Source organism: Geotrypetes seraphini, chromosome 10, assembly GCF_902459505.1.
Source record: "Geotrypetes seraphini chromosome 10, aGeoSer1.1, whole genome shotgun sequence".
In the NCBI taxonomy this organism is placed as follows: Eukaryota; Metazoa; Chordata; class Amphibia; order Gymnophiona; family Dermophiidae; genus Geotrypetes; species Geotrypetes seraphini.
Window position 1 is genome coordinate 86511155 of NC_047093.1, and position 27789 is coordinate 86538943.

Genomic DNA, 27789 nt, shown 5'->3' on the forward strand with positions numbered 1-27789 from the left:
TTTCCATCCAATGTCCGCCCTCTCTCTCTCTTCCATATGGCATCTTATCTCTTTCTATGCTCCTTCCATAAACTATCTATCCTGTGCCCCTTCTCTCCTTTGTGTAACTAGAACCAAGACTTCTCTATATATGAAAGTCAAATATGAGTCTTAAATATAGGTGTTGAAATAAGGTAATACAATTTTCACATACACTCAGATTTGTGTAATTCGACCAAGAGCCGTGGCTCCTATAGCCGAACCCACCGTCCCATCACTGTGTATGACTTTAGTGCAAAATAATAATAAGTAAGGTAACGTGCTCTTTGAATGCTAGATTTGTTCTCAGTGGCAATAAGAGGGAAAAAATAACTCCACTTAGCTTTAAGGTGTGTTAGCAGGTCCCGACATGGGCCATGTTTTGAAGGTCTGTTTCAAGGAACCCAAAGGAGATGTGCAAAACTTCAAATGCCAGAGAAATAGTTGCTGAGTGATTCGGATGAAACACTTGTGTTCATAAGTTGAATCAAAAAGTCTCTTCTGATTGTCCATTTTTGTCAGTAATTGTAGCAGTGGAGAGCGAAAGGTTGAGGATGTGACAGATGGGAAGGATCACAGCGGGAACGATGGATCTGAGTAGGCAGGTAGGAATCGAATCACAGAAACAGGTGGTGGGTTTGGAGGAGGAGAGAAGGTGAGCAGTTTCCTCTTCCGTAACTTCAGAAAAGGAAGAAAGGGTTGTAAGGGTTGTTGAAGGGATGTTTTCAGAATGAACAGTTGGAAGGGGTGGCGGGGAAGGCAACATTGTTGAGAATTCAAGGTGGATCTTGTGAATCTTGTCATGGAAGAACTCTGCCATCGTCTGGGGGAGAGTGAAGAGGGGATGGGAGGCAGGAGCACTTTGAGTAGAGCGTTGAGCGTGGCAAAGAGACGGTGAGGGTTGGCACTAAGAGAGTTAGTTAAACGGTTGTAGTAGTCCTGTTTGGCAAGCGAGAGGGTAGATTGGAAGGATGTCAGCATGAATTTGTAATGGACGAAGTCAGCAAGCGTGCAGGATTTAAGCCAAAGATGTTCAGTAGCTCGGGCACAGGAGCGCAGGTAATGGATTTTGGGGGTCAACCAGGGCTGGGGTTTGGCACGTCTTACAGGATGGGAAATGGGAGGAGCAAGGGTATATAGGAGAGGACAGCTTCATCGGCAGACTCGTTCATAGTAGTAGAAAGGAGAGATGAAATAGCGGTAGAGAGCATGTTAGGGTCAATAGCCTGAAGGTTCCTAAACGTACAGGAAGTGATCGGTCGGGGTTGGGGAAGAGGGTGATGAGTCATGAAGGTTAACAGTTGATGGTCAGAGATAGTAAGGTTTGAGGTGCAGAATTCAGTGATAGAGCAGTTGGAGGAGAGGACAAGGTCAAGGCAGTGGCCTTTCTGGTGAGTAGAGGCAGTGGAGCACAGTTGGAGGACATTCAAGGATGTTAGAGTGAGAAACCTGGATGTATAGGAGTCAGAAGGGTCATCCGCATGGATGTTGAAGTCACCGAGAATAAGGGAGGGAGATGAGGATTAGGAGGAGAGCCAGCAGTCAAACTCAGTGAGGAAGGAGGAGAAGGATTTGTCAGGGGGTCGGTAAATAACCACTACTCTGAGAGACAGGGGGGGTGAATAGACGGATGGAATGAACTTCAAAGGAAGAACAGTGAGACTGAGGCAGAAGAAGGGATTGATATTAACAAGATGGGGAGAGTAAGAGTCCAACACCGCCTCCATGACCACCTGGGCAAGGCGTATGTGAGAAAAGGTACCCTTCATGACACAGGGCGGCAGCTGAAGTGGAGCCTTCAGGGCAGATCCAGGTTTCAGTTAGTGCCAGCAGGTGGAGCTTTTTAGAGATAAAGAGGTCATGGATGAAGGTAAGTTTGTTGGATACGGAGGGGGCGTTCCACAGGGCACAAGAGAAGGGCATGGAGGAAGGAGGGAGGAGGTGAACAGAAATAAGATTTGTTAGATTGTGGTGTGACCATCATCACCCAACCAGAAGCTTAGCAATGCAATGGATAATATTGGGTGTTAGATTAACAAGATCTGGGTCAACCTCATGTAATATGAAGTCATCAGCGTACATTAATAGAGTTTCCTGAATATTCAAGTCATAGTATTTCAAAGTACTCATATAGATGTTAAATAAGATTGGAGACATTGGGGAGCCCTTGGGAACACCACAAAGGGCTTTTCAAGATTTTGAATTAGATCCTTCCATATTAACTGAGTAAGAATGGGACTGGGAGGACAGAAATTTATCAAACCAGTCCAAGACAGTCTGATCAAGGCCAATGTCTGAGAGCAAGTAATGCAGAATATTATGATTGACTACGTCAAAAGCTGCAGACAAATCAAACTGAAGTAAGATAGCATGTTTCTTATAAGATTGTAACTGCTGGATCTTAGAAAGGAGAGAGACCAAAAGGGTTTCTGTCCTGAAATTTGGGAGGAACCCATGCTGGAAAGATAAAAGGACTCCAAGGTTTGTCCTAGAGTTAAGAGTGGTGAAAGGAAAACATTTAAAAGAAGAGGAGAAAATATAGAACCCTGTGGTGCTCCCGAATCAGGACGTCCAAGCCCTAAGACTGCCTTAATCCTGCCCAAAACATGCCTTCTTAAGATTTAGACATACTGGAGTGAAAATGATCTGTAAGATGTCTAAAAAGTCACTTTTGAAAATCAGCACTTGGGCATTTTGGCTATTAAAATGTCCAAGTGCCCATTAATGTTTTTTGGGGTTTTTTTTTTACATCTTCCAATATGTTCAAATGTGTCAATATGGTACTTTTAATTTGCTTTAGTGGTACTGATGCTTTATGTAAAATTTATGTGATTCTAGGCCCCATGTACTATAGCATATTCCCTATAGACCAAAAATGGAAGAGGAACTTTAGTACATCTGACCCCTGTGTGTGTACTTTTTTTATCCTGAATTCTTAGGAAGTGGGAATTGATTCTTAAATGCCACTAGAGCACTGATCCTTTAACACCTGCTAATTCTATCTGATCAATTTAATTAAGCTAACCTATGCAAAGGATAGAGATCTTCCCAATCTTCACATGCAGCAAACAGACCTGTTTTTCATAATATCCCCTATGGATATTCATGAAATCAATTAGGCATACAAATGATTTTGAGAGGAACTTTCTTTTGAAAATTCTGGGAAGGGCTGGTGTAATGAGTAGTTTTTTTTTTTTTTACCTTTCCTGTTTTGTAGGTGTTGTAGTGAGTTGCTGTGACTCTGCACCAACACTGCTCCTTTTCCTTGCTGGGTGAGGGCAGTTTTCAAAGGGAATTTCATGACTCAGCTTTAGCTCAGTGGTTCTTTTGCACACTCAAAGGGTATTTCTTCATGGGTAATTGCTCTTTTATTCGAGGAAATCCTTTTGAAAGGTTCTGTTTTTATGGGTTAAGTTACCATATTTTTTTGCTCTATTAGACGCACCCACCTGTAGAGGAGGAAAAACCAAGAAAAAAAAAATTCTGAACCAAATGGTGTGCCCTGTACCCTGTCCCCCTCTGGTGGTCTAGTAGTAGGCCAGGGCAGGGTACAGGGCATGTCTAGTGGTGGGCACGTCTAATGGTAGGCATGTGTAGTGGCAGCCCCAAGCCAGCAAGCCAACCCCCCAGTATCTTTTTTTAACATCCCGGCGGTCCAGCGTGCTTTCTGCGCTCCTGCCTCGGTTCCCCTGCTCTCTTCTGACAAGTGACACAGCGGTGCATGAGGCAGGTGTTCACTTTTTGCATGTCTGCTTGGTCCTGCGCTGCACTCAAAATGGCTGCCTGTTAGTTCTCGCCGAAAGAGAGCAGGGGAACCGAGGCAGGAGCGTGGAAAGCACGCTGGACCACCGGGATAGGGAAAAAAGGTACGGGTTTTTGAGTTGTTGGGGTTCTTTTATAAAAAAAATATTTGCTCCTTATGACGCACCCTTATTTCCACCCCCTTTATGGGGTGGAAAAAGTGTGTCTTATGGAGTGAAAAATACGGTATTTAAAAAAAAATTTGAAACCTAGGCTCTTGTGTACCATTTGGGCACTGTAGTTTTGCTCTGCTATTTTAGTTTAGCATTGAATGTTAAATGAATCTTCTGCTTTCCTTAAATGTTACCAGCACCATAAAGTCTGAGCAGTAGAAGTTTTAAAGTAAATATTTCTAGTAAACGCTGAGAACCATGGATCATTTAAACATAAGCCTGCAGGCGCTTCCCCAATCCAAAGCCCTTCACCCTCTGTATTTTCACCCAGTACCATTTCACAGTTCACTCAGACATGCTCAGTGCACAGCATTCCACTCTTGTCAAATAAGAGGTGCCTGCAAAGGTACATATCAATTTCTCTAGCAGGACTGTGAGCACATAATAAAAAAAAAATCTAAAGCTGTGATATTTGTAGGGGTACTTATACTGCAGGAAGAGATAATGTCAGGGAGCTCACTCTAATCCCATTTGTACCCAAAGCTCCATAAAGACATAGTCTGCTGTTCAGTGATACCAACTCTCAAATGACCCTGGAAAATCAAGCCAGCCATGCACATGTGCCAGCTGAGCTGAACGAACATGCTGTGTTTGCCTTTCAATAACACATGAAATTGCAGGATTTTGAAATGAGACGCGTACACATGGTTAGAATTAAATTCAGGCTGCTGTCATTGCTTATTGCTTCTAGAGGGCTTATGGAGTTCCCTTTTATAGCTCTCCATGCATGTCCTTCCTTGACTTTTCCCTATAAATAATGCTGAGCTCCAAAAGCAACTTCTGGGGAGCAGAAAGACATTGTTTTATTTTCTTTTTCAAGGTCGAGTCACACTGTATAGTCACTTCTAATACAGTTGCTCTCAGACCCACTTTACAATGACATCTCTTCCCTATTGAAGAAATTTGCACTACGGAGTTTATTGCTGATGGCATTTGGGGTAGAGAGTTGCGCAGGGACAGAAATCCCACCCGTCCCCACCCGTCCCCGCCAAAGTCCCACCCGTCCCCACCCGTCCCCTGAGGACTCCCACCCGTCCCCACCCGTCCCCGTGAGGAATCTCTCCGTCCCCACCCGTCCCCGCGAGGAATCCTCTCCGTCCCCGCCCGTCCCCGCGAAGAATCCCCTACGTCCCCGTCCCTATAAACTACAGAAATAGTTATTTCATTTAATTATGCTACTGAATTAAAGGCTCTGGTAGAAACCCATTTAAAAATAAGCAAAAAGACTTTATTAATTTGGAAATATTAATTGGGAAGAATACATACTTTGTAAACGGGTTTCTACCAGAGCCTCTAATGTTTATAAATTTTTATCAACACAACTAATATACTACTTTATCCTTAAGCAAAAAAAAAAAAAGAATTTTTTTCCTACCTTTATTGCCTGGTTTCTGCTTTCTTCATGTTCTCATTCAATTCCTTCCAACCACTGCCTCTCTTCTCTCTGTGTCTTCCATTTGCTCTGTTACTGTGCCTCTCCCTTTCTCCCCCCTCCCAAATTGGTCTGGCACCCATCTTTTTCCCTCCGCTCCCCCCATAGTCTGGCACCTCTGTCTTCTTCCCTGCCAGCGTCTTCTTCCCATTCCCTCTTCCCCATTTCCTTTCAGTGTCTTTCTCCCCCACCATCTTCCCCATGTCCTGTCAGGCAGCATCCTTCTCCCCCCTCTGCCTTCCCCATGTCCTTTCAGCGTCCTTCTCCCCCCTCTGTCTTCTCCATGTCCTTTCAGCGGCCTTCTCCCCCCTCTGTCTTCCCCATGTCCTTTCAGTGGCATTCTCCACCCCTTTGTCTTCCCCAGTGCTTTCAGGGTCCTTCCCTCCCCCCTCCTCCCATTTACCCCATGTCCTTTCAGCGTTCTTTTCCACCCCTTTGTCTTCCCCAGTGCTTTCAGCAGCCTTCTCCCCACATAATCGTCTTTTCTTCTCTACTCCACCTTTCCTTCCTCCCTGCCTCCACCTTTGTGGCGCTTTTGCACCCGACCGACAACAGAACAGGCCCGGTCGGACAAATCTCCCTGTCCTGTAGCCGCGAATCTAAATTACCTTCTTACAGCAGCTGGAGTAGTGAAGCTGCTGTAAGAGGTAATTTAGATTCGCGGCTACAGGGCAGGGAGATTTGTCGGCCGGGCCTGTTGTCGGTCGATCGGGGGACCTGACCGGCTGTGCACATTCTCCGGGGTGGACCGCTCCCTCCCCCCTCTTTCGTACGCCATTGCCTTCTCCCTACCTGCCCTGCCGCACACAGCCGACCGGAAGTCTTCCTGATGTCAGCGCTGACGTTGGAGGAAGGGAGGGCTTTGCTTAAGCCCTCCCTCCGACGTCAGCGCTGACATCGGGAAGATTTCTGTTCAGCTGTGTGCTGCGACAGGGCAGGTAAGGAGAAGGAGACTACCCTCGCGGCTCGAGTGCACTGCGATCCAACCCCGCAGGAACCCCGCGACCCTCGGAGGCGTCCCCATGGGATCCCCGTGACCCTAGGGGGCGTCCCCACAGGATCCCCGTGACCCTAGGGGGCATCCCCACGGGATCCCCGTGACCCAAAGGGGGAACCCGCGGGATCCCCGCGAGTCCCGCGGGATTCCCGTCATCCCCGTTCCCGTGCAGCTCTCTAATTTGGGGCTGAGATAATGGTTGTGTGGAGGCCAGTGATCTGCGCTCATCCCCCTCCAAAGACTGCCCTGGTGACCAAGTGCTGGGTTTCTTCTTCCTTGAGCAGTCTGTACCACAGCCATGGGGCAATTCTGAAATTTGTATTTCACTTACCTGTGAAAGTGCTAGTAGGGCACTTACATACTCATATCTTATAATGGTATGCCTAACCTAACATTCTGCATAAATGCAAGGGAAGGACACATAGGCAGGTCTTCCACTTACATGCATAACTTTATTACTTAATTATTAGGATTTTTGAAGAAATCCACCTAAGGTAGTGAAGAGACATAGGTGATATATAGAGCAGTAAACATATTTAAATAACAGAACACATTATGGCATAGTATGCTACATACAATCCAAACCCAAAAAACAATCCAACCTAGCTGCAGTGAACAGTCAAGCAAAGAAAGACAAAAGGGAAAAAAATTGCAGAGACGATGTACAAAGTGTCAGGTTATTTTATTTTTAAAAAATCAATTATGTAAATCTCAATAGTGGTTGTCTTATGTGAAGTGCAGGACCCGACACGGGCCGTGTTTTGGAGAAGCACTCCTTCCTCAGGGGTCTGCAGCAGGATATATTCTGGCAGTATTCAGTGTCTAACGATTTTTCAAAACCCATGGTTTTCCATAATTGTGATTCTATTTCATCAGGACTCCTGAGGAAGGACTGATGATACATATAATGTCAACACAATACACATTAAAACATCTTAATAGACAACTTGGGGGCCCATAATCAAAAAACATAGATGTTCAAGAAAGTATCCTAAATCAGCAATTGGACGTCCAAGTGCCGATAATCAAAACCGTCTGTCTGTACATCTAACAAGGTGTTCCAGCTTCTGGACGAGCACGAGATGGGCATGGTGGAGGCGTTTTATGAGTGGGCTTTGGGCAGTCTCAAGGGAAGGTTAGACATTGATGTCTTGTAGCAATAATCAAACATTTTGCAAGACATCTTGGACAGAACTTATACATTTGGAGCTAGTCCTGTTTTAGAAGGGTCTAAGTGCCACAAAGGTGCCCAAACTGACTAGATGACCACTGCCTTATGACTAGGACTACGCACCATTTTAGTAGACTTCTTCTGAACCGACTCCATCCTTTTTATATCTTTTTGATGGTGCAGCCTCCAGAATTGTACACAATATTCTAAATGAGGTCTCACCAAGAGTCTTATACCTTGCATATGCGACATTCAAGGCCTATCATTTTTTAACATGTGCCTCCTCTATATGAAAAACATGATTTTTTTTAGTAATAATCCATATTTCGCACAACAAGCATGTACCTAGGAAAAGGCAGCATCTTACATACTGCAATGAGCAACAGAACATCAATACACCCATTTTAAAACTAAACATGCCACACTAATACAGATCAATCCTGCACAGTCAATGCTAACAGAAAACCATGTCTTTCATATATACAGAACACAGAAGTATGGAATATATAATCACAAACTTAGCTTTCAGAGGCCAAAACCTTTTTCCTCAGGTGAGTAAACTATACTGCTGTTCCTGTCCTGACCTGAGGAAGGGAGTTTTGGTCTCTGAATTAGTCAAAAATGTATTAAAATTAGTCCAATAAAAGGATCACCTTATTTCCATTTTCTATTTATAAACATTTATCAACACAATTACAATACTACTTTATCCTAAAGCAAAATAATAAATAAAGAAATATAATTTTTTTTTCTACCTTTGTTACCTCTGGTTTCTGCTTTCCTCATCCTCTTGTCACTCTCTGCCTTCCATCCACCCTCTCTCTTCCCCTTTCATATGGTATCTTTTCTCCTTCTATGTCCCTTCCAGAAACTGTCTGCCTCCCTCTTCCATCTCTCCCTCCATCCCCATTGGTCTGGCATCCATCATCTTGTCTTCCCTCCCCTCTCCTAATCATCTGGCATCTCTTCCCTTCCCTTTCCACCCTCCTCACCCCCTACCACAATGGACTGGCATTTCACTCTCTCCTCTCCTTTTCTTCCCTCGTCTTCCTTCTGCATCTGTCTAGATTAAATTATTTCTTACAATCCAGTCCTTAATTTCCCTCTTTTTACTATGTCTACCTACAGCTTGTCACTTCTTTTCCTCACTACCTGCAGTATTTCACTAACTCTATCCTCTCCACCCTCCATCTAGCATGTGTCCTTTTTTTATTTATTCCCTCCTTTCATCATGTGTTCTCTTTCTCTACCCCTTCCATCCACCATCTTCTCATCTCTCTGTCCTCTCCACCTTCTCTCTCCCTTCACCTCACTTCCATCTGCATCTGCTCCCTCTCTCTCCCTGCAACCCATATCCATCCAATATCCTTCCCCTTTCTGTCTCGCCCTCTCTCTACATTCCAATTCCATCAGCATCTGCCTCCTTTCTCTCCCTCCACCCCATTTCCCGCTCCCTCAACCCCCCTTACATACCAGTATCCTGCTCCTTTCTCTCTCCCTCCAACCTAATGCCATTCAGTATTATGACCTCTCACCTCCCCACCACAGCTGTATGCTTCTTGAACTAGCAGCAGTATCTGTAAACTTAAATGCAGCTATCACGGGACCTTCCTGCATCTTCCTGTGTCTGCCTATTCTCCTCCAGGACAAGGAAGTAACGTCAAAGGGGATGGACCAGCAGCCGCAGGGAGGTGCAGTATGGTCCTGCAATTGCTGAATTTAAAGTTTACAAGAAAGCAGCAGTGGCAGAGTAGGGTGGGAGGTCCTGGACCCAGGGTGCCTTAGAGCATGCACCTGTGGGGGACTGCCCCCCCCTTTTTCCCCCTCCTATTCCCCCCTTGGTACGCCACTGTAACAAGTCGTTTCTGCTGTACCACCTGCATCATGCAGTTTAGGAGAAATATCCAGAAATGTTGCATAATGCTATAATCATACATGACAATGCTGCATCTCGCACTGCAGACAGTTTAAATATATTGCACACAGTTCATGTTGTACACAGTGTGCTATAATAAAATGATGATTTCAAAAGTCATGCTTCTTGCTTCTCCCCTATCAGAGACTCCTGCACTCATCTGTTTCCTGGTGGCAACATTAAGAAGTACATGTCACACATAGAAACATGATGGTAGATAAAGGCCAAATGGCCCATCTAACCTGCCCATCCGCATTAACCATTATCTCTTTCTGAGAGATCCCATGTGCCTATCCCAGGCCCTTTTGAATTCAGACACAGTCGCTGTCTGCACCACCTCTTCTGGGAGACTGTTCCATACATCTACCACTCTTTCTGTAAAAAAGTATTTCCTTAGATTACTCCAGAGCCTATCACCTCTTAACTTCATCCTATGCCCTATCATTGCAGAGTTTCCTTTCAAATGAAAGAGACTCGATTCATGCGCATTTATATTATGTAGGTATTTAAACGTCTCTATCATATCTCCCCTCTCCCACCTTTCCTCTAAAGTATACAGATTGAGATCTTTAAGTCTGTCCCCATATGCCTTATGATGACTACATACCATTTTAGTAGCCTTCCACTGGACCGACTCCATACTTTTTATATCTTTTTGAAGGTGCGGCCTCCAGAATTGTACACAATATTCTAAATAAGGTCTCACCAAAATCTTATACAGGGACATCAATACCTCCTTTTTCCTACTGGCCATACCTCTCCCTATGCAACCTTGCATCCTTCTAGCTTTCGCCGTCACTTTTCCAACCTGTTTGGCCACCTTAAGATCATCACAATCACACCCAAATCCCGCTCTTCTGTTGTGCAGAGAGTGGTGGAAAACTGGAACGCTCTTCCGGAGGCTGTTGTAGGGGAAAACACCCTCCAGGGATTCAAGACAAAGTTAGACAAGTTCCTGCGGAACTAGAACATACGCAGGTAGGGCTGGTCTCGGTTAGGGCGCTGGTCTTTGACCTGGGGGCCACCTCGGGAGCTGACTGCTGGACACGATGGACCACTGATCTGACCCAGGAGTGGCAATTCTTATGTTCACCCCCTAAACTGTACCGTTCCCTCGGATTTTTGCAGCCCAAATGCATGACCTTGCATTTCTTAGCATTAAATTTTAGCTGCCAAATTTCAGACCATTCTTCAAGCTTCGCCAGGTCTTTCTTCATGTTATTCACACCATCGGGCGTGTTTACTCTGTTGCAGATTTTGGTATCATCCGCAAAGAGGCAAATCTTACCCGACAACCCTTCAGCAATATCGTTTATAAAAATGTTAAAAGAACAGGCTCACTTTCAAACATATACTGTACATTGGATTTCCAGTGTTGGTGCATTCTCAAGAGAAAAAAAAATAATAGCTGCCATGACTTATGAATCAACCCTTGGTAGACTGTCTAGGCACTCGTAGAAGGTATTCTAGTCTCAGCTTGAACAACATGGTTACAGACAATATGAGTCAATCATATTCATGAACTGTGAGCTGATTTGTGGTTCTCTTGCTTGCATGACTGTTTCCAATACACAGTATAAACACTGACAGGAAAACTGTTCAGTGTATTAAAAAAAAAGAAAAGAAATAATTTGACTAAAACTTTTAATTCACATATAGCAAATGCTGAAAATTTGAAAAATATATACAGGGACTATATTGGGCTCATCAGCTCCTGAAACAGCCTGAGGAGTAGGGGTGGAGGCTGTGATGCATTATGAATGCCTGTGGGGTTGTGATAGTCCCCTTTTCATGATGCCACTGGACAGTGGAAGGGCCCGGGCAATGGGTAGCAGTTTATCTCTATTGCTGGATTGATTGTAGGGATGCAGTTTGCCAATGATCTGAACAGTTGACCATTTCACTTGCCTCTTCCAGCAACCCTAAATATACAAAAGGTTCAGCTTTTCCTAACCCTCTTGATTACTTTGCTAGTAAAACCACAAATTTATCAAAGATACAGCTGTAAGGAAAGCTGGGTGGGAAAGGTGCTCAGTTTTTTTTAGATCTTATTTCTAGAAATTTTATTCAGCAGTGGAAAGAAAAGTTCAAGGCAGCTTTTAGGGTCTTTGTTCTTTTTCTCAGGGAGGTACCAATGCTCCGAACCCATCTATATGGTTTTGAAAAGAAAAATCATTTTACAAATGTCAAAGCTTCACATTTCATTTCTTGATGCTTCAGAAATCTTACCAAACTTTGAGGTAAGACTTCTCAGTGATACCCATTGAATGTCTGATGGTGCTACGGCATTTCACTTTGATCAGATGCTCATAGAAAGGCAGGGGTGGGAGGCGGGAGGACACAGTAGCTTGAAGTCTGTAAGATCTTCTGTGAATGTAAGATAACTGTATAGCTAGATTTGATAGTGTCCTTCTTATATTAAGACTCTGTTTTACTCTCTGATCCCTCTCCCTTAGTCTTTGCTTACAGGGTTGTTGTTGTTTTGTTTTGTTTTTCTTTCTCAGCATTGTAGTACCTGTCTTTGGTATGCCTGTCCAGTCATCTGGGGCTTGCAAAAAAACCCAAAACAACCCCCCCCCCCCAAAGTGCCTGTAGATACATATAGAATTTTATTAAACAAAACAATTGCAATGGAAATACAGTTACTAGGCATTCTAGGCCTGATCCTTTATAAGTTGCCTAAAATATTGGTGCTGACTAGTGTGGTGCTAAGCGTGATTCTTTAAAGGTTAGGTGCCCTGTATAGCAGTGATTCCCAACCCTGTCCTGGAGGAACACCAGGCCAATCGGGTTTTCTGGCTAGCCCTAATGAATATGCATGAGAGAGATTTTCATATGATGGAAGTGATAGGCATGCAAATTTGCTTCATGCATATTCATTAGAGCTAGCCTGAAAACCCAATTGGCCTGGTGTTCCTCCAGGACAGGGTTGGGCATCACTGGCCTAAAGGACATTAGGCATCCTAACTTTAGGTGCATCGTATTTATGCCAGGGTTTCTTTACCTAAATACCTGCTCTTAAGTATAGGTGGTTGGTGATTTTTGACAATAATTACATAGTCAACACTGGCATATTTAAAGGGGGGGGAGGGGAGGGGCTGGACCACCCCAAGCACCACCTTGGTAAGGACGCTAGTATCTCTCCTCTTCCCCTCCCCATGAACCCTTCCCTGCACCCCCCCATGCCTTTTCAAATCTTTGCCGACCATGTGCAGCATCTCTTACCCACTGCTAATACAAGCCTCATCTCGCTCTCTGACATCACTTCCTGTTCACAGGGACCAGGAAGTGATGTCAGAGGGAAGGATGAGATCAGAATGAGCAGAAGGTAAGAGATGCTGCTTGCGGCTGGCAAATATTTAAAGAGGTACGGGTGGGGGGCATGGGGAAGAGTGCATCAGGAGAGCACATGAAACAGCGATGGTGTGAGGGACTATGCCAGGCGCCTCTGCCTCCGCCATGGGTGCAAGCTTCCCTTCCTACACCACTGATAGAATATTGGCATTAACATCCTTGTGTGTGTATATATACCCATTTATGCCAGTATTCTGATCATTAACATGCATACATGGCACCTAAATATTGGTGCCCACTTTAGAGAATCACTCACCTGTGGTAGTGTGGGTGGCAGCCAGGCAAGTCTTTATTATGCTTTCTCATGCAGTTGGATTCACTATATAACATAAGCCTGTTTTCTCTCTCAGATAGTCAAGTAAATGATGTAATCACCACAAGGGCTTGGTTTCTAGCAGACCTGACAGTCAAACACAACAATGGGTTGTAGCAGTCTTTGCCCCTTCTCTAGCAGTTTCTGTCCCATGTCTATAAAGTCCTGTCCTACCTTAGAGGCTGTAATACTCAAACTCCTTCTCAGCAAACCCTAGCTTCAGCTGGCCAGGTTTGGAGGCTACCCTCACTCACTACTCACACGCCTAGGATTCTTCCTCAGCTTCTCACAGGGCCGGCCTCTCTGTTCTGTGTTCGCCCTGGGGATTTTAATTCTGTCTTGATCTGGGCCCTGTCCTCCTGGCTTAGCAAGTTAGCTCTGCCTGCTTGAACCACACCTTCTCTACTCCTAAGGTTAATCCTGTAAGGGAGTATTATTAAGGGAGGCTGGCAATTCCCCATATACTCCTTCACATCCCTATATGCAAGGAAATACATATGAGAATATGTAATTTAGCTGTTATTTCTATGGCAGAATAAGATATTGTTGCATTTACAATAACAGAGTCATAGTTCTACAGCTCCATAACCAGTTATTTCAGCACTCATGGCATGATGCAAAATAAAAGAAAAGAAAGAAAGCACACTCTAACCACCACTCCAATCTCCCCTTCTTCTCTATCGCAGCAGTGTCACAAATGGTGTTTAAAAGTATAACACTTGGGGCAAAAGCTCCAGTCACCCCACTGGGACTAGGCCTAGGAAGCAGATATACTGGGGTATAATTAATTTTAGAAATAACAGGTAAAAAGGTAAAATCATAACAAAAGATGCCTTATTTGGTGTGGACCGATAGTCAGGATGTGTGTTGGGCTTATTTAAGTATATTCCATAGCAGGAAACTACTGTACATTCATGTGTCTTTCTGGAATTACATAATAGAAGTTGCTTGAATTATTCCATCTTCCTGAGAGAGCAACATTCACATTTCACTGTAACTATTACAGACTGGAAGTACTTCTTCTGCAGAGCTGAGCATTATGATTCATCGCTATAAATTAAAGAAATTAAGTGCAATCATTTGAACCTTAGCTTTTGGAGTGAAATCACACTGGAAAAATGGTCATCTGCATAAATCCCTTTCAGCAGCTTTGACTGAACATCTATATATAATTTGAAGAACTGGAAAGTTGTGTTCAGAGTTGGTGGTAAAATAGCTAGTTGTGAACTTCACTTCCAGCTGGACTAATGTTTTAAAGTCACTGCACATTCATACAGAAAGAATTGCAGAGGGAAGATATATCAATTCCCAGGAGGGTTACCAGAGGTCCACATCTCCACTTGCAAAAGCAAGGCAGTATTAAGAAGCGTATTACCTTAGCCGACTGCAGGGGCGAGAGAGGCTTACACAAGGAGTGATTTAGTTGCTGTTCATTATCTTGAAGAGACTTAAAGATTCTGGGACTCATTCAGCCAGCAGTGATCAATGTTTTCATTTTTTTGGCTGCCACCAGCAATATTTCTGGATATTCAATGCTGGACCCAGGGCAGGATTAACCAATAGGCCCAGTAGGCACGTGCCTAGGGCCTGAAATGGTCAGGGGGGCCCGATGAAGGAGGGCATCAACATTGTTTTTTCCAAATGGCGAAGCGCCCCCCCCCCCCCTTCGACGGAAAGTAAGACAAGCAAGCAAGGCGGGTAAGAAAGGCAACGGGCACTGTAATTGTGCAAGCAGTGCTGCTTGCCCAAAGCTTTCCTCTGATGCAGCTTCCTGTTTCCGCCTGGGCACATGGTGGGGTGGGGCAGGGGAGGGGGCCCAGTGTACCTGTGTGCCTAGGGGCCCTCGACGAATTAATCCTGCCCTGGCTGGACCATGCTCAGGGCACTAGCATTGTATATCTAGTTATACATAGCCAGATAACACTTATCCGGTTAAATGAAATATTCAGAACATAACTAGATAAATTAAACTGGATAAATCTTCCAGGCTTCTTTGGAGCTGATTTGCCTAACATAGGTCCTCCACATATTCAAGTTTTCCAAAGTACCATCATTTGTCATGTGTCAAATAAAACGTTTAGTCCAATTATGGGGTCCTTTTATCAAGCCGCGCTAGCGGGATTAGCATGTCGGACATTTCATTATGCGCTAATCCCCATGGCTGGCTAAAAAACTAACGCCTGCTCAATGCAGGTGTTAGTGGCTAGCGCGGCAGGCGGTTTAATGCATGGTATTACGCGCGTTAAACTCCTACCGCAGCTTGATAAAAGGACCCCTATGTCTTTTTTTTTATTTTTTTTATAATACACCAAACAGTTTCTCTATTAGTATCTTTACTATTTTTTTTGGAAACAGTCATGCAAGCAAGAGAACCACTTCCTAGACATGATTGGCTCATATGGTCTGTAAAATAAACTGTTTGGGTTTTTTAAAAATTATTTATTTATTGAATCTCACAATATTCACTATTATAAATCTTGTTCCATGTAATACAGGGAAAGAAACAATTCAAAACAAGTTTTTCAACATTAGCAAATAAATTTAGCAAAATAAAATTTTACCCCCTTCCTTAGACCACTATGTGGGGGACTGGTAACCACAATATAATGGAGATGAATTAAGGTATCTAACACTCAAATAAAAAGAAAAGACTTAGGAGTCCTTTTACAAAGGCGCGGTAGCGATTTAACACACGGAATACCACGCGTTAAACCGCCTGCCGCGCTAGTACCTAACGCCTCCATTGACGAGGCATTAGGATTTTAGGCTGCCGCGGGGGTTAGCACGTGATGAAATGTCCGACGCGCTAACCCCCGTAGCGCGCCTTGATAAAAGGAGCCCTTAATGTGCTATCGGTTGCAATATTCAAAAGTCCATTCCTTAATCAATCCTTAATGATCTATTCAACTTTTAAAAAACTCCCTCAAGTGGTTTGGAGAATAAAAAGTATATTTAATTCCCAAATACCTAACCAGGCATTTACAGGGGTATGCTAGAAGAAACATATCACCTACTTTAAGAGTCTCTTGGCGTAAAGAAAGATAAATCTTTTCTTCTCTCTTGCGTAGCTTTCGAAACATCTGGATAAATCCAAAGTCTTTGCTCTCCAAATAGTCTTATGGACATCTTTAATGCTTAGTGCACACTAATGTGCTTAAGTTTCAAGTTTCAAGTTTATTAGCATTTAATGAATCGCCTATACAAAGTTTCTAAGCGATGTACAAATTAAAAACCATCAGATGGTGGTTACATATATAGTTTTTACACATAGAATTTTTAAAACAAACTATTGACGTTTTAAACAATGGAAAGAGACAAACATGAATAAGAGGGAAAAGAGGGAAAAGTTACAATTCATTGTATATTGAAATTAACAATTAAGGAAAAACACAATAGGGAATAATGGGATTGGAATGTTTAATAGTCTTGGTCAAAATGTAAGGGGTTAATATGAATTATGCTATGTATCAAAGGCATCTTGAAACAGAAAAGTTTTTAAAAGTTTCTTAAAAGTTAAAAGGTCTTTTTCAATTCTGATAAAGTTTGGTAAAGAATTCCACAATGTTGGGGCCATAACAGAAAAAATGTCGTTTCTTCTTGTGCCGATGATTTTCAAAGAGGGAATCGATAAAAGATTTGAAGAGGATGAACGTAATGAACGTGATGTACTGTATGGAATAATCATTTTGGATATGAATTGTGGTTCATTAAAAAGTAATGTTTTATATACTAAGAGTATGATTTTAAATGTAATCCGAAGGGAAATAGGGAGCCAGTGTGATTTAATCATTAGGGGTGTGACGTGACGCCCTTTCCTGATTTCTCCCCTTAGCCAATTTTGTGTAAACACATATAAATGACTTGAATCATGTCCCTGCCTACTTTGAATGCGTTTCTCCACATTTGCATGCACAGATTCAAAATGGGTCACAGGAAAGTTAGTGAATGGGGCTGGAGGGAAATCAGGTTGCAAAGGGATCGCAAACATATCGGTTTGCTTTGTGAATCTAGCCCTTAATGCCCTTTTTTGAACTGCCCCTTGAGTAACCATATTCGAGCTAGGAATTATTCTGTGAGTATGTATCAATATTTAATGGCACATACCTTGTAATTGAGTGTTCACATGGGCAGTTTGATCAAATCTTGGGTAGGGTGCACATTTATACATGTACACTATAAAATACTATAATGTCCACACATTCTTTGACAATTCTGGGATGAGCATTCACACCAGCTCTAGGGATGGCATAAGCAATCGTGCCGTAAAACGTATGCATGTTTTTGACCTATTGCATTAGTATTCTATAAAGAAAAGAAGACGCCTACTTAACCTTATAGAATAAGCTCAGAATAGGTGTGTTCTTGGAGCCTAAGAATAGTGCCCCTTTATACATGTACTTGTATTTTTAATGAAATTGGCATTTCTCTCACAATTTGCTGTTGCTCTATTCAAATTCTATGAGAAGTGTCTGCTTGATGCATTGAGTAATTCATGGTTTTGATATGAAAAGGTTTAATTTTGTCCATGGTTTTCCACAGCAAGCCAACAGCGAGATGCAGATTGCCAAAATTGTAATTAGATTCATACATCCACAATTGCATTCTTGTAGCTAGGATTTCTGTCTGACCTAGCCCAATCTTGAAAGGCTGATCCAGTTCTGGTTTTGCTCCATTACATCTGTGGCTTGTATACATCCAATTTGTATAGAAAAAGAGACACTGTGGGGCTAAAAAGAGAAAGAAGTGGATAATTTATTAGAAGCATTAATACACAATTGAAAAAATGTATTAAAAAACTGATAGTTATAGTGTTTAATAAAGCCACTATCAAATGAGGTTGTAAAACTTTGAACCAGGAAAGTGATATTAACAAATCCACCGTCACTGGGGATAGGCAGCAGTCTTGGTGTGCTGGACAACATAAGAATAGCCTTACTGGGTCAAAGCAATGGCCCATCAAGCTCAGTAGCCCTTCCTCGTGTTCTTTCCTTACATGCTTTTCTTTAAAGCACCAATTTTGTAACTTTCATTCCCTTTTTCCTTGTGTATCCATTGTGTCTGTAAGTCTGTCGGTCTAACCCATTATACTTAAATTTTAATTAGTATGTCGTAAGATATGTTTATTTTTGTTTTACTGCAACTCGCTTAGTAAATTTTGAATAAGCGACTCATCAAATCAAAAAATAAATAACAAACTTGGCCAATCCAGGCCACTATTACCTGGCCAAAACCCAGAGTAGCAGCATTCCATGTTACTGATCCAGGGCAAGCAGAGGCTTCCCCCATGTCTTAATAACAGACTATGGACTTTTCCTCCAGGAATTTGTCCAAACCTTTCTTAAAACCATCTACACTATCTGCTTTTACCACAACCTCTGGCAACGCGTTCCAGAGCTTACTATTCTCCGAGTGAAAAAATATTTCCTCCTATTGGTTTTCATTTCCTCCTTTTGATTTTGGACGTTTCAGTGATTAAAATGTCCAAGTGCCAGTTTTATGCCCTTTTATGGATGTTTTTCTCTTGAAAATGAGCCCAATTGTATGCAAGCAAGATATTTTTGTGCATGCAAATCAGTTGTATGTAAGTTAATTCATAGGCTTATGCAAGCACAAACAATCTCGATGCACAAAAAATGTTTAGGCACCCAAACAAACTGAATACATGATAACAAATGCACATCCCTAATTGATAATGAGCACCTTTGTATCTGAAATACCTACTTATGTATGTGGCATCCTTTTCAAGCCACTAATCAAAGAAGAATGAACCTTCGCAGACACCGCTTTGGACAAACCAAAGTGATGATGGCAAAGAACACAGATGCAATCATGGGTACAAATGTCAAAGACTTTTATTGACTGACCTGACATGGCCATGTTTTGTCACTATACCTGCTTCAGGGGCCATAAGCTGGATAGTAAAGTCAACAATCTGAAAAGGTCTTTGCATAACATTCACATACGTAAAAGTGAGTTATTGAAAGATTCAAAATAAGCTGAGTCACTGGCACTGTTGCTGTAAAGAACAGAAATGAAAATGAGCAAATGCATTAGTCACTTTCAATGTACAGTGCTGCATATGTCTAGCAGTGCTATAGAAATGATAAGTAGTACAGGGGTGTTAAAGTCCCTCCTCGAGGGCCACAATCCAGTAGGGTTTTCAGGATTTCCCCAATGAATATGCATGAGATCTATCAGCATACTATGAAAGCAGTGCATGCAAACAGATCTCATGCATATTCATTGGGGAAATCCTGAAAACCTGACTGGATTGCGGCCCTCGAGGAGGGACTTTGACACCCCTGTAGTAGTACGTCAGGTCAGTCAATAAAGTCTTGGTCACATATGTATTCTTTGCCATCCCACTCTGGTTTGTCCTTTTCAGGGCACCATTGATTGAAAAGAGAACAGATGTAACTGGAATAATGTATCAGTGCTCTCAAACACAATTAGGTATCATGGAGAGAAAGCTACAATGAACTTGGGATTTTAGCTTGGGCTTGGAAGTAGAAAAAAAAAATCCTAGAATTTGGACAGGCCAAGGCAGTTTTTCTTCTGAGATCAAGTGCCAGTAAAGAGAAAACCAGTATTGAGACATTACTTGTCTGGTGTGAGGGGCAGAATGGGTTTGTCTGATCATGAGCAAAGAGAATGAGATGGCATATAACATTAAAAAAAAGACACAGAGATGGTTTGATGCATTTAAATGTGAAAGTCAAACGTTTAAATATGGCACAATATTTAACAGAGAGTGAATGCAACGCTCTCAGCAAAAGACATAATCAGCACATGGCACAAAAGGTAGAAGAGGGCTACAGTGAAGGTTTGAAGATACAATGGACAATAAGATGGCCTAGTAGGCATATTCTTACACTCCTACTGGGAAAAGAAAATAGCATGGGTCAAAAGCAGGTAGGCTTTGAAGTAAGAGAAGAATTAATTTTATAAATACCATGTAGAGGATAACAGAAAGAAGATCACAAGAGAGACTGAGATGGATCAATAGTAACACCAAGACTTTTAAAAGAGTCCTCAGATAGGGAGAAAGGAACTGGTTCGATAAAAAGCAAACTAAAGAGAGGACAAAAGAAATGAGAAGATACCAGGAATTCAATTTCTAGTAAAGGGGGAAGGAAACAAATTTGAATTTAGCTCACATCTTTTTTTCAGTAGTAGTTCATGTGAGTTATATTTAGGCACGGTAAGTATTTATCTGCTCTGGGAAGGCTTACAATCTAATTTTGTATCTCAGGCAATGCAAAGTTAATTGACCTGCACAAAATCAAAAGCAGCATTAGGATCTGAACTGGGCTTCCCTGGTTTTCAGCCTGGTGTGCTATCAATTAAGTTACACTCCTACTTTCAAAAGTTAATAGGGCCTGATGCAATTAAGTTCCCCCTCTCCAGCCACTCAGAAGGTCAGAAGGTATGTGTGTGTGTGGGGGGGGGGAGGGGAGAAGCCCTAATGAAACAGTCCCTAAATGCCAAAAATCAAGAACTCATCCAGGCAGCTGCAGGAAACAAGTAGAAACAGCAGAAACAGCTTTTACAAAGCCACGTTAAGCTTTTTTATAGCTGACCATGGTGGTATTAGCTTTGATGCTCTTAGAATTCCTAAGAGTATCAGAGCTAATACTGCCAGGGCTGTAGATTTAAAAATCTAATGTGGCTTCATAAAAGGGGTCCATAGTGTCTGCTTCTCCGTAACTACTCTAGCTTATCTACATTACCATCCTTGCAGTTGAAAAGGGTCAACAATGATCATCGGTCTTACTTACCCACTTCTCACCCCATACCTAAGAGAGTTGGCCACCCTACTCCAGGGTGCCTCTAACAGATATTCAACCAGAAAATCTGATGTTCTGTTTGTAGCTCCGCCCATGTGTGCAAGTGGGCCGCGAGACCCCAGAACATATCACCCCAGGTAGTTGGAATTACTGTGAGAATGGCAGCTTTTTACATTTTTTCCATTGACATGAATGGGTGAAATCTGATTTTCTGTTTGTAGCTCCGCCCACATGTGCAGGTGGGCCATGAGACCCCCAGAACATATCACCCCAGGTAGTGAGGGATCTGCATACCAAGTTTCGTTCAAATCGGTCAAGCCATTTTTGAATTACTGTGAGAATGACAGCGTTTAACATTTTTTCCATTGACATGAATGGGTGAAATCTGATGTTCTGTTTGTAGCTCCGCCCACGTGTGCAGGTGGGCCGCAAGACCCCCAGAACATATCACCCCAGGTAGTTGGAATTACTGTGAGAATGGCAGCTTTTTACATTTTTTCCATTGACATGAATGGGTGAAATCTGATATTCTGTTTGTAGCTCCGCCCACGTGTGCAGGTGGGCCGCGAGACCCCCAGAACATATCACCCCAGGTAGTGAGGGATCTGCATACCAAGTTTCAGTCAAATCGGTCAAGCCGTTTTTGAATTAATGTGAGAATGGCAGCTCTTTACATTTTTTCCATTGACATGAATGGGTGAAATCAGATTTTCTGTTTGTAGCTCCACCCACGTGTGCAGGTGGGCAGCGAGACCCCCAGAACATATCACCCCAGGTAGTGATGGATCTGCATATCAAGTTTCGTTCAAATCGGTCCCACAGCTTTTTACATTTTTCCCATTGACTTGAATGGGTGAAATCAGATTTTCTGTTTGTAGCTCCGCTCACGTGTGCAGGTAGGCCGCGAGACCCCCAGAACATATCACCCCAGGTAGTGAGGATCTGCATGCCAAGTTTCGTTCAAATCGGTCCCACAGCTTTTTACATTTTTTCCATTGACTTGAATGGGTGAAATCTGATTTTCTGTTTGTAGCTCCGCCCACGTGTGCAGGTGGGCCGCGAGACCCCCAGAACATATCACCCCAGGTAGTGAGGGATCTGCATACCAAGTTTCGTCCAAATTGGTCACAGTGAGAATGGCAGCTTTTTACATTTTTTCCATTGACATGAATGGGTGAAATCTGATTTTCTGTTTGTAGCTCCACCCACGTGTGCAGGAGGGCCGCGAGACCCCCAGAACATATCACCCCAGGTAGTGAGGGATCTGCATACCAAGTTTCGTTCAAATCGGTCAAGCCGTTTGTGAATTACTGTGAGAATGGCAGCTTTTTACATTTTTTCCATTGACATGAATAGGTGAAATCTGATTTTCTGTTTGTAGCTCCGCCCACATGTGCAGGTGGGCCACGAGACCCCCAGAACATATCATCCCAGGTAGTGAGGGATCTGCATACCAGGTTTCGTTCAAATCGGTCAAGCCGTTTTTGAATTACTGAGAGAATGGCAGCTTTTTACTTTTTTTCCATTGACATGAATGGGTGAAACCTGATGTTCTGTTTGTAGCTCCGCCCACGTGTGCAGGTGGGCCGTGAAACCCCCAGAACATATCACCCCAGGTAGTTGGAATTACTGTGAGAATGGCAGCTTTTTACATTTTTTCCATTGACATGAATGGGAGAAATCTGATGTTCTGTTTGTAGCTCCGCCCACGTGTGCAGGTGGGCCGTGAGATCTCCAGAACATATAACCCCAGGTAGTGAGGGATCTGCATACCAAGGTTCGTTCAAATCGGTCAAGCCGTTTTTGAATTACTGTGAGAATGGCAGCTTTTTACATTTTTTCCATTGACATGAATGGTTGAAATTTGATGTTATGTTTGTAGCTCCGCCCATGTGTGCAGGTGGGCCGCGAGACCCCCAGAACATATCACCCCAGGTAGTGAGGGATCAGCATACAACGTTTTGTTCAAATCGGTCAAGCCGTTTTTGAATTACTGTGAGAATGGCAGCTTTTTACTTTTTTTCCATTGACATGAATGGGTGAAATCTGATGTTCTGTTTGTAGCTCCGCCCACGTGTGCAGGTGGGCCGCGAGACCCCCAGAACATATCACCCCAGGTAGTTGGAATTACTGTGAGAATGGCAGCTTTTTACATTTTTTCCATTGACATGAATGGGTGAAATCTGATGTTCTGTTTGTAGCTCCGCCCACGTGTGCAGGTGGGCCGCGAGACCCCCCAGGACATATCACCCCAGGTAGTTGGAATTACTGTGAGAATGGCAGCTTTTTACATTTTTTCCATTGACATGAATGGGTGAAATCTGATTTTCTGTTTGTAGCTCCGCCCACATGTGCAGGTGGGCCATGAGACCCCCAGAACATATCACCCCAGGTAGTGAGGGATCTGCATACCAAGTTTCGTTCAAATCGGTCAAGCCATTTTTGAATTACTGTGAGAATGGCAGCGTTTTACATTTTTTCCATTGACATGAATGGGTGAAATCTGATGTTCTGTTTGTAGCTCCGCCCACATGTGCAGGTGGGCCGCGAGACCCCCAGAACATATCACCCCAGGTAGTTGGAATTACTGTGAGAATGGCAGCTTTTTACATTTTTTCCATTGACATGAATGGGTGAAATCTGATTTTCTGTTTGTAGCTCCGCCCACATGTGCAGGTGGGCCGCGAGACCCCCAGAACATATCACCCCAGGTAGTGAGGGATCTGCATACCAAGTTTCAGTCAAATCGGTCAAGCCGTTTTTGAATTACTGTGAGAATGGCAGCTCTTTACATTTTTTCAATTGACATGAATGGGTGAAATCAGATTTTCTGTTTGTAGCTCCACCCACGTGTGCAGGTGGGCAGCGAGACCCCCAGAACATATCACCCCAGGTAGTGATGGATCTGCATATCAAGTTTCGTTCAAATCGGTCCCACAGCTTTTTACATTTTTCCCATTGACTTGAATGGCTGAAATCAGATTTTCTGTTTGTAGCTCCGCTCACGTGTGCAGGTGGGCCGCGAGACCCCCAGAACATATCACCCCAGGTAGTGAGGATCTGCATACCAAGTTTCGTTTAAATCGGTCCCACAGCTTTTTACATTTTTTCCATTGACATGAATGGGTGAAATCTGATTTTCTGTTTGTAGCTCCGCCCACGTGTGCAGGAGGGCCGCGAGACCCCCAGAACATATCACCCCAGGTACTGAGGGATCTGCATACCAAGTTTCGTTCAAATCGGTCAAGCCGTTTGTGAATTACTGTGAGAATGGCAGCTTTTTACATTTTTTCCATTGACATGAATGGGTGAAGTCTGATTTTCTGTTTGTAGCTCCGCCCAGGTGTGCAGGTTGGCCGCGATACACCCAGAACATATCACCCCAGGTAGTGAGGGATCTGCATACCAAGTTTCGTTCAAATCGGGCAAGCCGTTTTTGCGTTGGCAGCTGTTTTACATTTTTTCCATTGACATGAATGGGTGAAATCTGATTTTATGTTTGTAGCTCCGCCCACATGTGCAGGTGGGCCGTGAGACCCCCAGAACATATCACCCCAGGTAGTGAGGGATCCACATACCAAGTTTCGTTCAAATCGGGCAAGCCGGTTTTGCGGAGGCAGTTTTTACATTTTTTCCATTGACATGAATGGGTGAAATCTTATTTTATGTTTGTAGCTCCGCCCACATGTGCAGGTGGGCCGTGAGACCCCCAGAACATATCACCCCAGGTAGTGAGGGATCGGCATACCAAGTTTCGTTTAAATCGGGCAAGCCGTTTTTGCGTTGGCAGCTCTTTACATTTTTTCCATTGACATGAATGGGTGAAATCCGATTATCTGTTTGTAGCTCCGCCCACGTGTGCAGGTGGGCCGCGAGACCCCCAGAACATATCATCCCGGGTAGTGAGGGATCTGCATACCAAGTTTCGTTCAAATCGGTCAAGCCGTTTTTGCGTGATCGCGGCACATACATACATACATCCGATTTCATATATATAGAAGATATGGAGAGAGAGAGAGAACACTTCAAATAAGTACTTTCCTAGTGTCTAAATTTAGTTACCTCCTTTACAATGTCCACACCAGTTTGTATTTTAGTTGGAAGGGGGTAAAAAGCATGGCACATAAAGGTGACATGAAAATAGCCTGACCATTTGTTACCAGCACATCGTGGATTCTTCTGCTAAGCTGCTTTTCTACCAACTGGTTTGGCATGCTAGTTGATTAATGAAATGCTGCCTGGTGCTGTAGTGTTCCCAGCTCACCTCTGATCTATGCAGCACAATTATGGAAGCAGGCTTATAATCAATGTAATTGAAGATCAGAGTTAATGAGGACCTCAGTGCCTGTGAATTCCCCGGAGTGGTGTTGGGCTTCAGATGTTAGATAAGGAAATGATTGGGCTGAACTGAAAATCCATTTGGCTAATTAGGTGATGCATATTCCCACTAGCTAGTGAAAAAATATTAAAAACAAAATATGATTCATTACATTCTTTAAAAGACTAGGCTTATCAAGAATTTGTATCTTAATCTTGGACCACTGAGGAAGTCATTCTGATTTCTCTGTGATGTGGATGACACTGATCAACAGAGGAAGCTGAAGAACTGTTTTCATTGTGTGTATTTCTAGAAGCAAACCCGAACAGGTGACATACCCTGTCAGGCTTTCACATCTCAAGGGTTGTGCTACAGCTCTGCTGGCATTAATGAAAACATTTGCATTCAGTGGCGTGATAGGTGGTCTATCAAAATCTAATAAACTTGAAACTTGAATAGATTGGCGGGGGTGGGAGGGTGGAGAGAATGCTGAAAATGCTAGAATTGGAGGATAAAGGGAAGAGTTTATAATTATGAAAGCTTTGCGAACTGGGGTATAACATAATTTAATTGAATATCTGTGGCATGGAGACAGCTGACCTAAGCAGAAGATACGGGTATTAATAGTATTGATTATGTTGACACTGGGTGCTCTAAGGAATGACTAATGAATGGTAGCTTTTCTGGTCTAGTCACAGAAAAGTAGGTGCTATTTTGGCTGGGCCACATTCCCTTCTAGTAATATTCTAGCAGACATCAATATATTTTAAACTGATACCTAATGACAAACATGGACCTCTGTAGTATCTAACCTTTCAGTTTCTAAGACCAGACTTTGCTGTGTTCAAAGGACTACCGTTGTCTGCAAACCTTTTTCAATGCTATACTTCTTTGGGAGGGGGGGGGGGGTTCTCCTAGGTTTTCTTCAAATGTGCCTTCTCTCATTCTTGTTATCTCCTTTTACTAATCATTCCTAGGTCTCTTTTTCTTTGACTTATTTCACTGTATCTTTTATCTTGTACAGAAGACAAAATTTGTATCTATCCGCACACCTTATTCTCTCTATACTAAATTCCTCTCTTTCATTAATTTCTTCCTTTCATTAGCTCCTCCTCCTGTATGCATTGTAATCTGCAATGAATTGTTGGATGTTGCAGTATATGAATTTTTAAAAAATATGACACATCTTATATTTACTTGTCCCGCTATTCTCTATGTTCATCTCCCACACTATTACATTTTAAGGTTAAAAAAAAGTATAAACCTTATTTTGTATTTTGTCTGCCTGCAGGAAGCAGCTTCGTTGTGAGTGAAGGGAGTTATTTGGATGTGTCTGATTGGTTGAATCCAGCCAAGCTGTCTCTTTATTACCAGTTAAACTCTACATCTCCATGGGTGAGAGACCTCTGTGGACAGAGGACCACGGATGCCTGTGAACAACTCTGTGATCAGGAAACTGGTAAGTTACCTTAGATTAGTCAAGATAACCTGTATAGAAAGGATGTTAGATGTGTGATAGGCCATTGGAGTTGGTGAAGATGAAGGGCTCAATATTCAGAGCACAGGAGTTAACCGGGCTGATTCCCAAGGTTGGTACTGAGAGTGGATATTCAATGCCAGGCCATTTCTCATGATTGGCATTGAATTTCTGGTCTCATTTTAGCCCCTGTAAACTTAGCCAGCTATACCAGTCCCAGTACAAGAGTCATGAGTGTTGGGACTGTGGGATTGCTTTGAAATCGAGAGACTCTTTTACTGGGATTGTAGATCTTTCCTGGGTTCTGCTCTTTGACTTTGGCTCTGACATGTGTGTGTTTGAATAGTGGATCAATTGAACTCCTAAGGAAGGCATCAAGGGACAGATTCTTAAATGGTGCTTAGGTTAGGCGCTACTAGGCACCTACATCCAAATTCCACACACAACTCCAAATTTTTAAATTGGATTAAATTGGTATTTTAATTGAAAACCCCATTAAAAGTCCATTTTTAAAAACATCAATTTAAGTTAAAGTTGCATGCAGAATTCCGCGTGGCACCTATCAATGCCTAATGAGACCTACCTAAAAAGTGGGTGTGGCAAAGGGGCAGAGAATAGGCATGGTATGACACAGATGCCTGAGTTAGGTGCCAGGAAAACCCTGAGCTAATGTAACAGCATCTAACACTGACACCTCCTGGTACCTAAGTTAAGTTAGTCGCTGGTAGGTTCAATTTTGTAAACTGCGCCTAGCAGTTGATTGACAACCATACCAAGGGGTGTCTAGAAGATATGTGCAGCTAGATGCCATTTATAGAATCAGCCCCCAATTGCCAAAACATGGACCATTTTGAGTCCCATTCCATAACTTTCACTATAGTCTATGATGGAGTATTGTTTTTGAATTAACTTAAATCCAAGTTTGTTCCTACAATAAAATTCTGTGTTTATCCAGATACTGTACTGTGACACTTTATCCTGCTTTGTGTTTTCCTGACTTTCTTGTGGGTAGTATGGCCTTCCTCTTTTTGTT

At 42.9% G+C, this 27789-nt stretch overlaps 1 protein-coding gene across 5 annotated transcripts in view; it reads left to right on the plus strand.

The window, feature by feature from the left end:
* ASTN2 (astrotactin 2) overlaps nucleotides 1–27789 on the plus strand; it is a 1902914-nt gene that overhangs the window by 934412 nt on the left and 940713 nt on the right. For all 5 annotated transcript variants that reach the window (XM_033961675.1, XM_033961676.1, XM_033961677.1 and 2 more), the window contains one exon: nucleotides 26571–26738. In XM_033961675.1, coding sequence (XP_033817566.1) covers nucleotides 26571–26738 — 168 coding nt within the window. The remainder of the gene's footprint in view (nucleotides 1–26570; nucleotides 26739–27789) is intronic.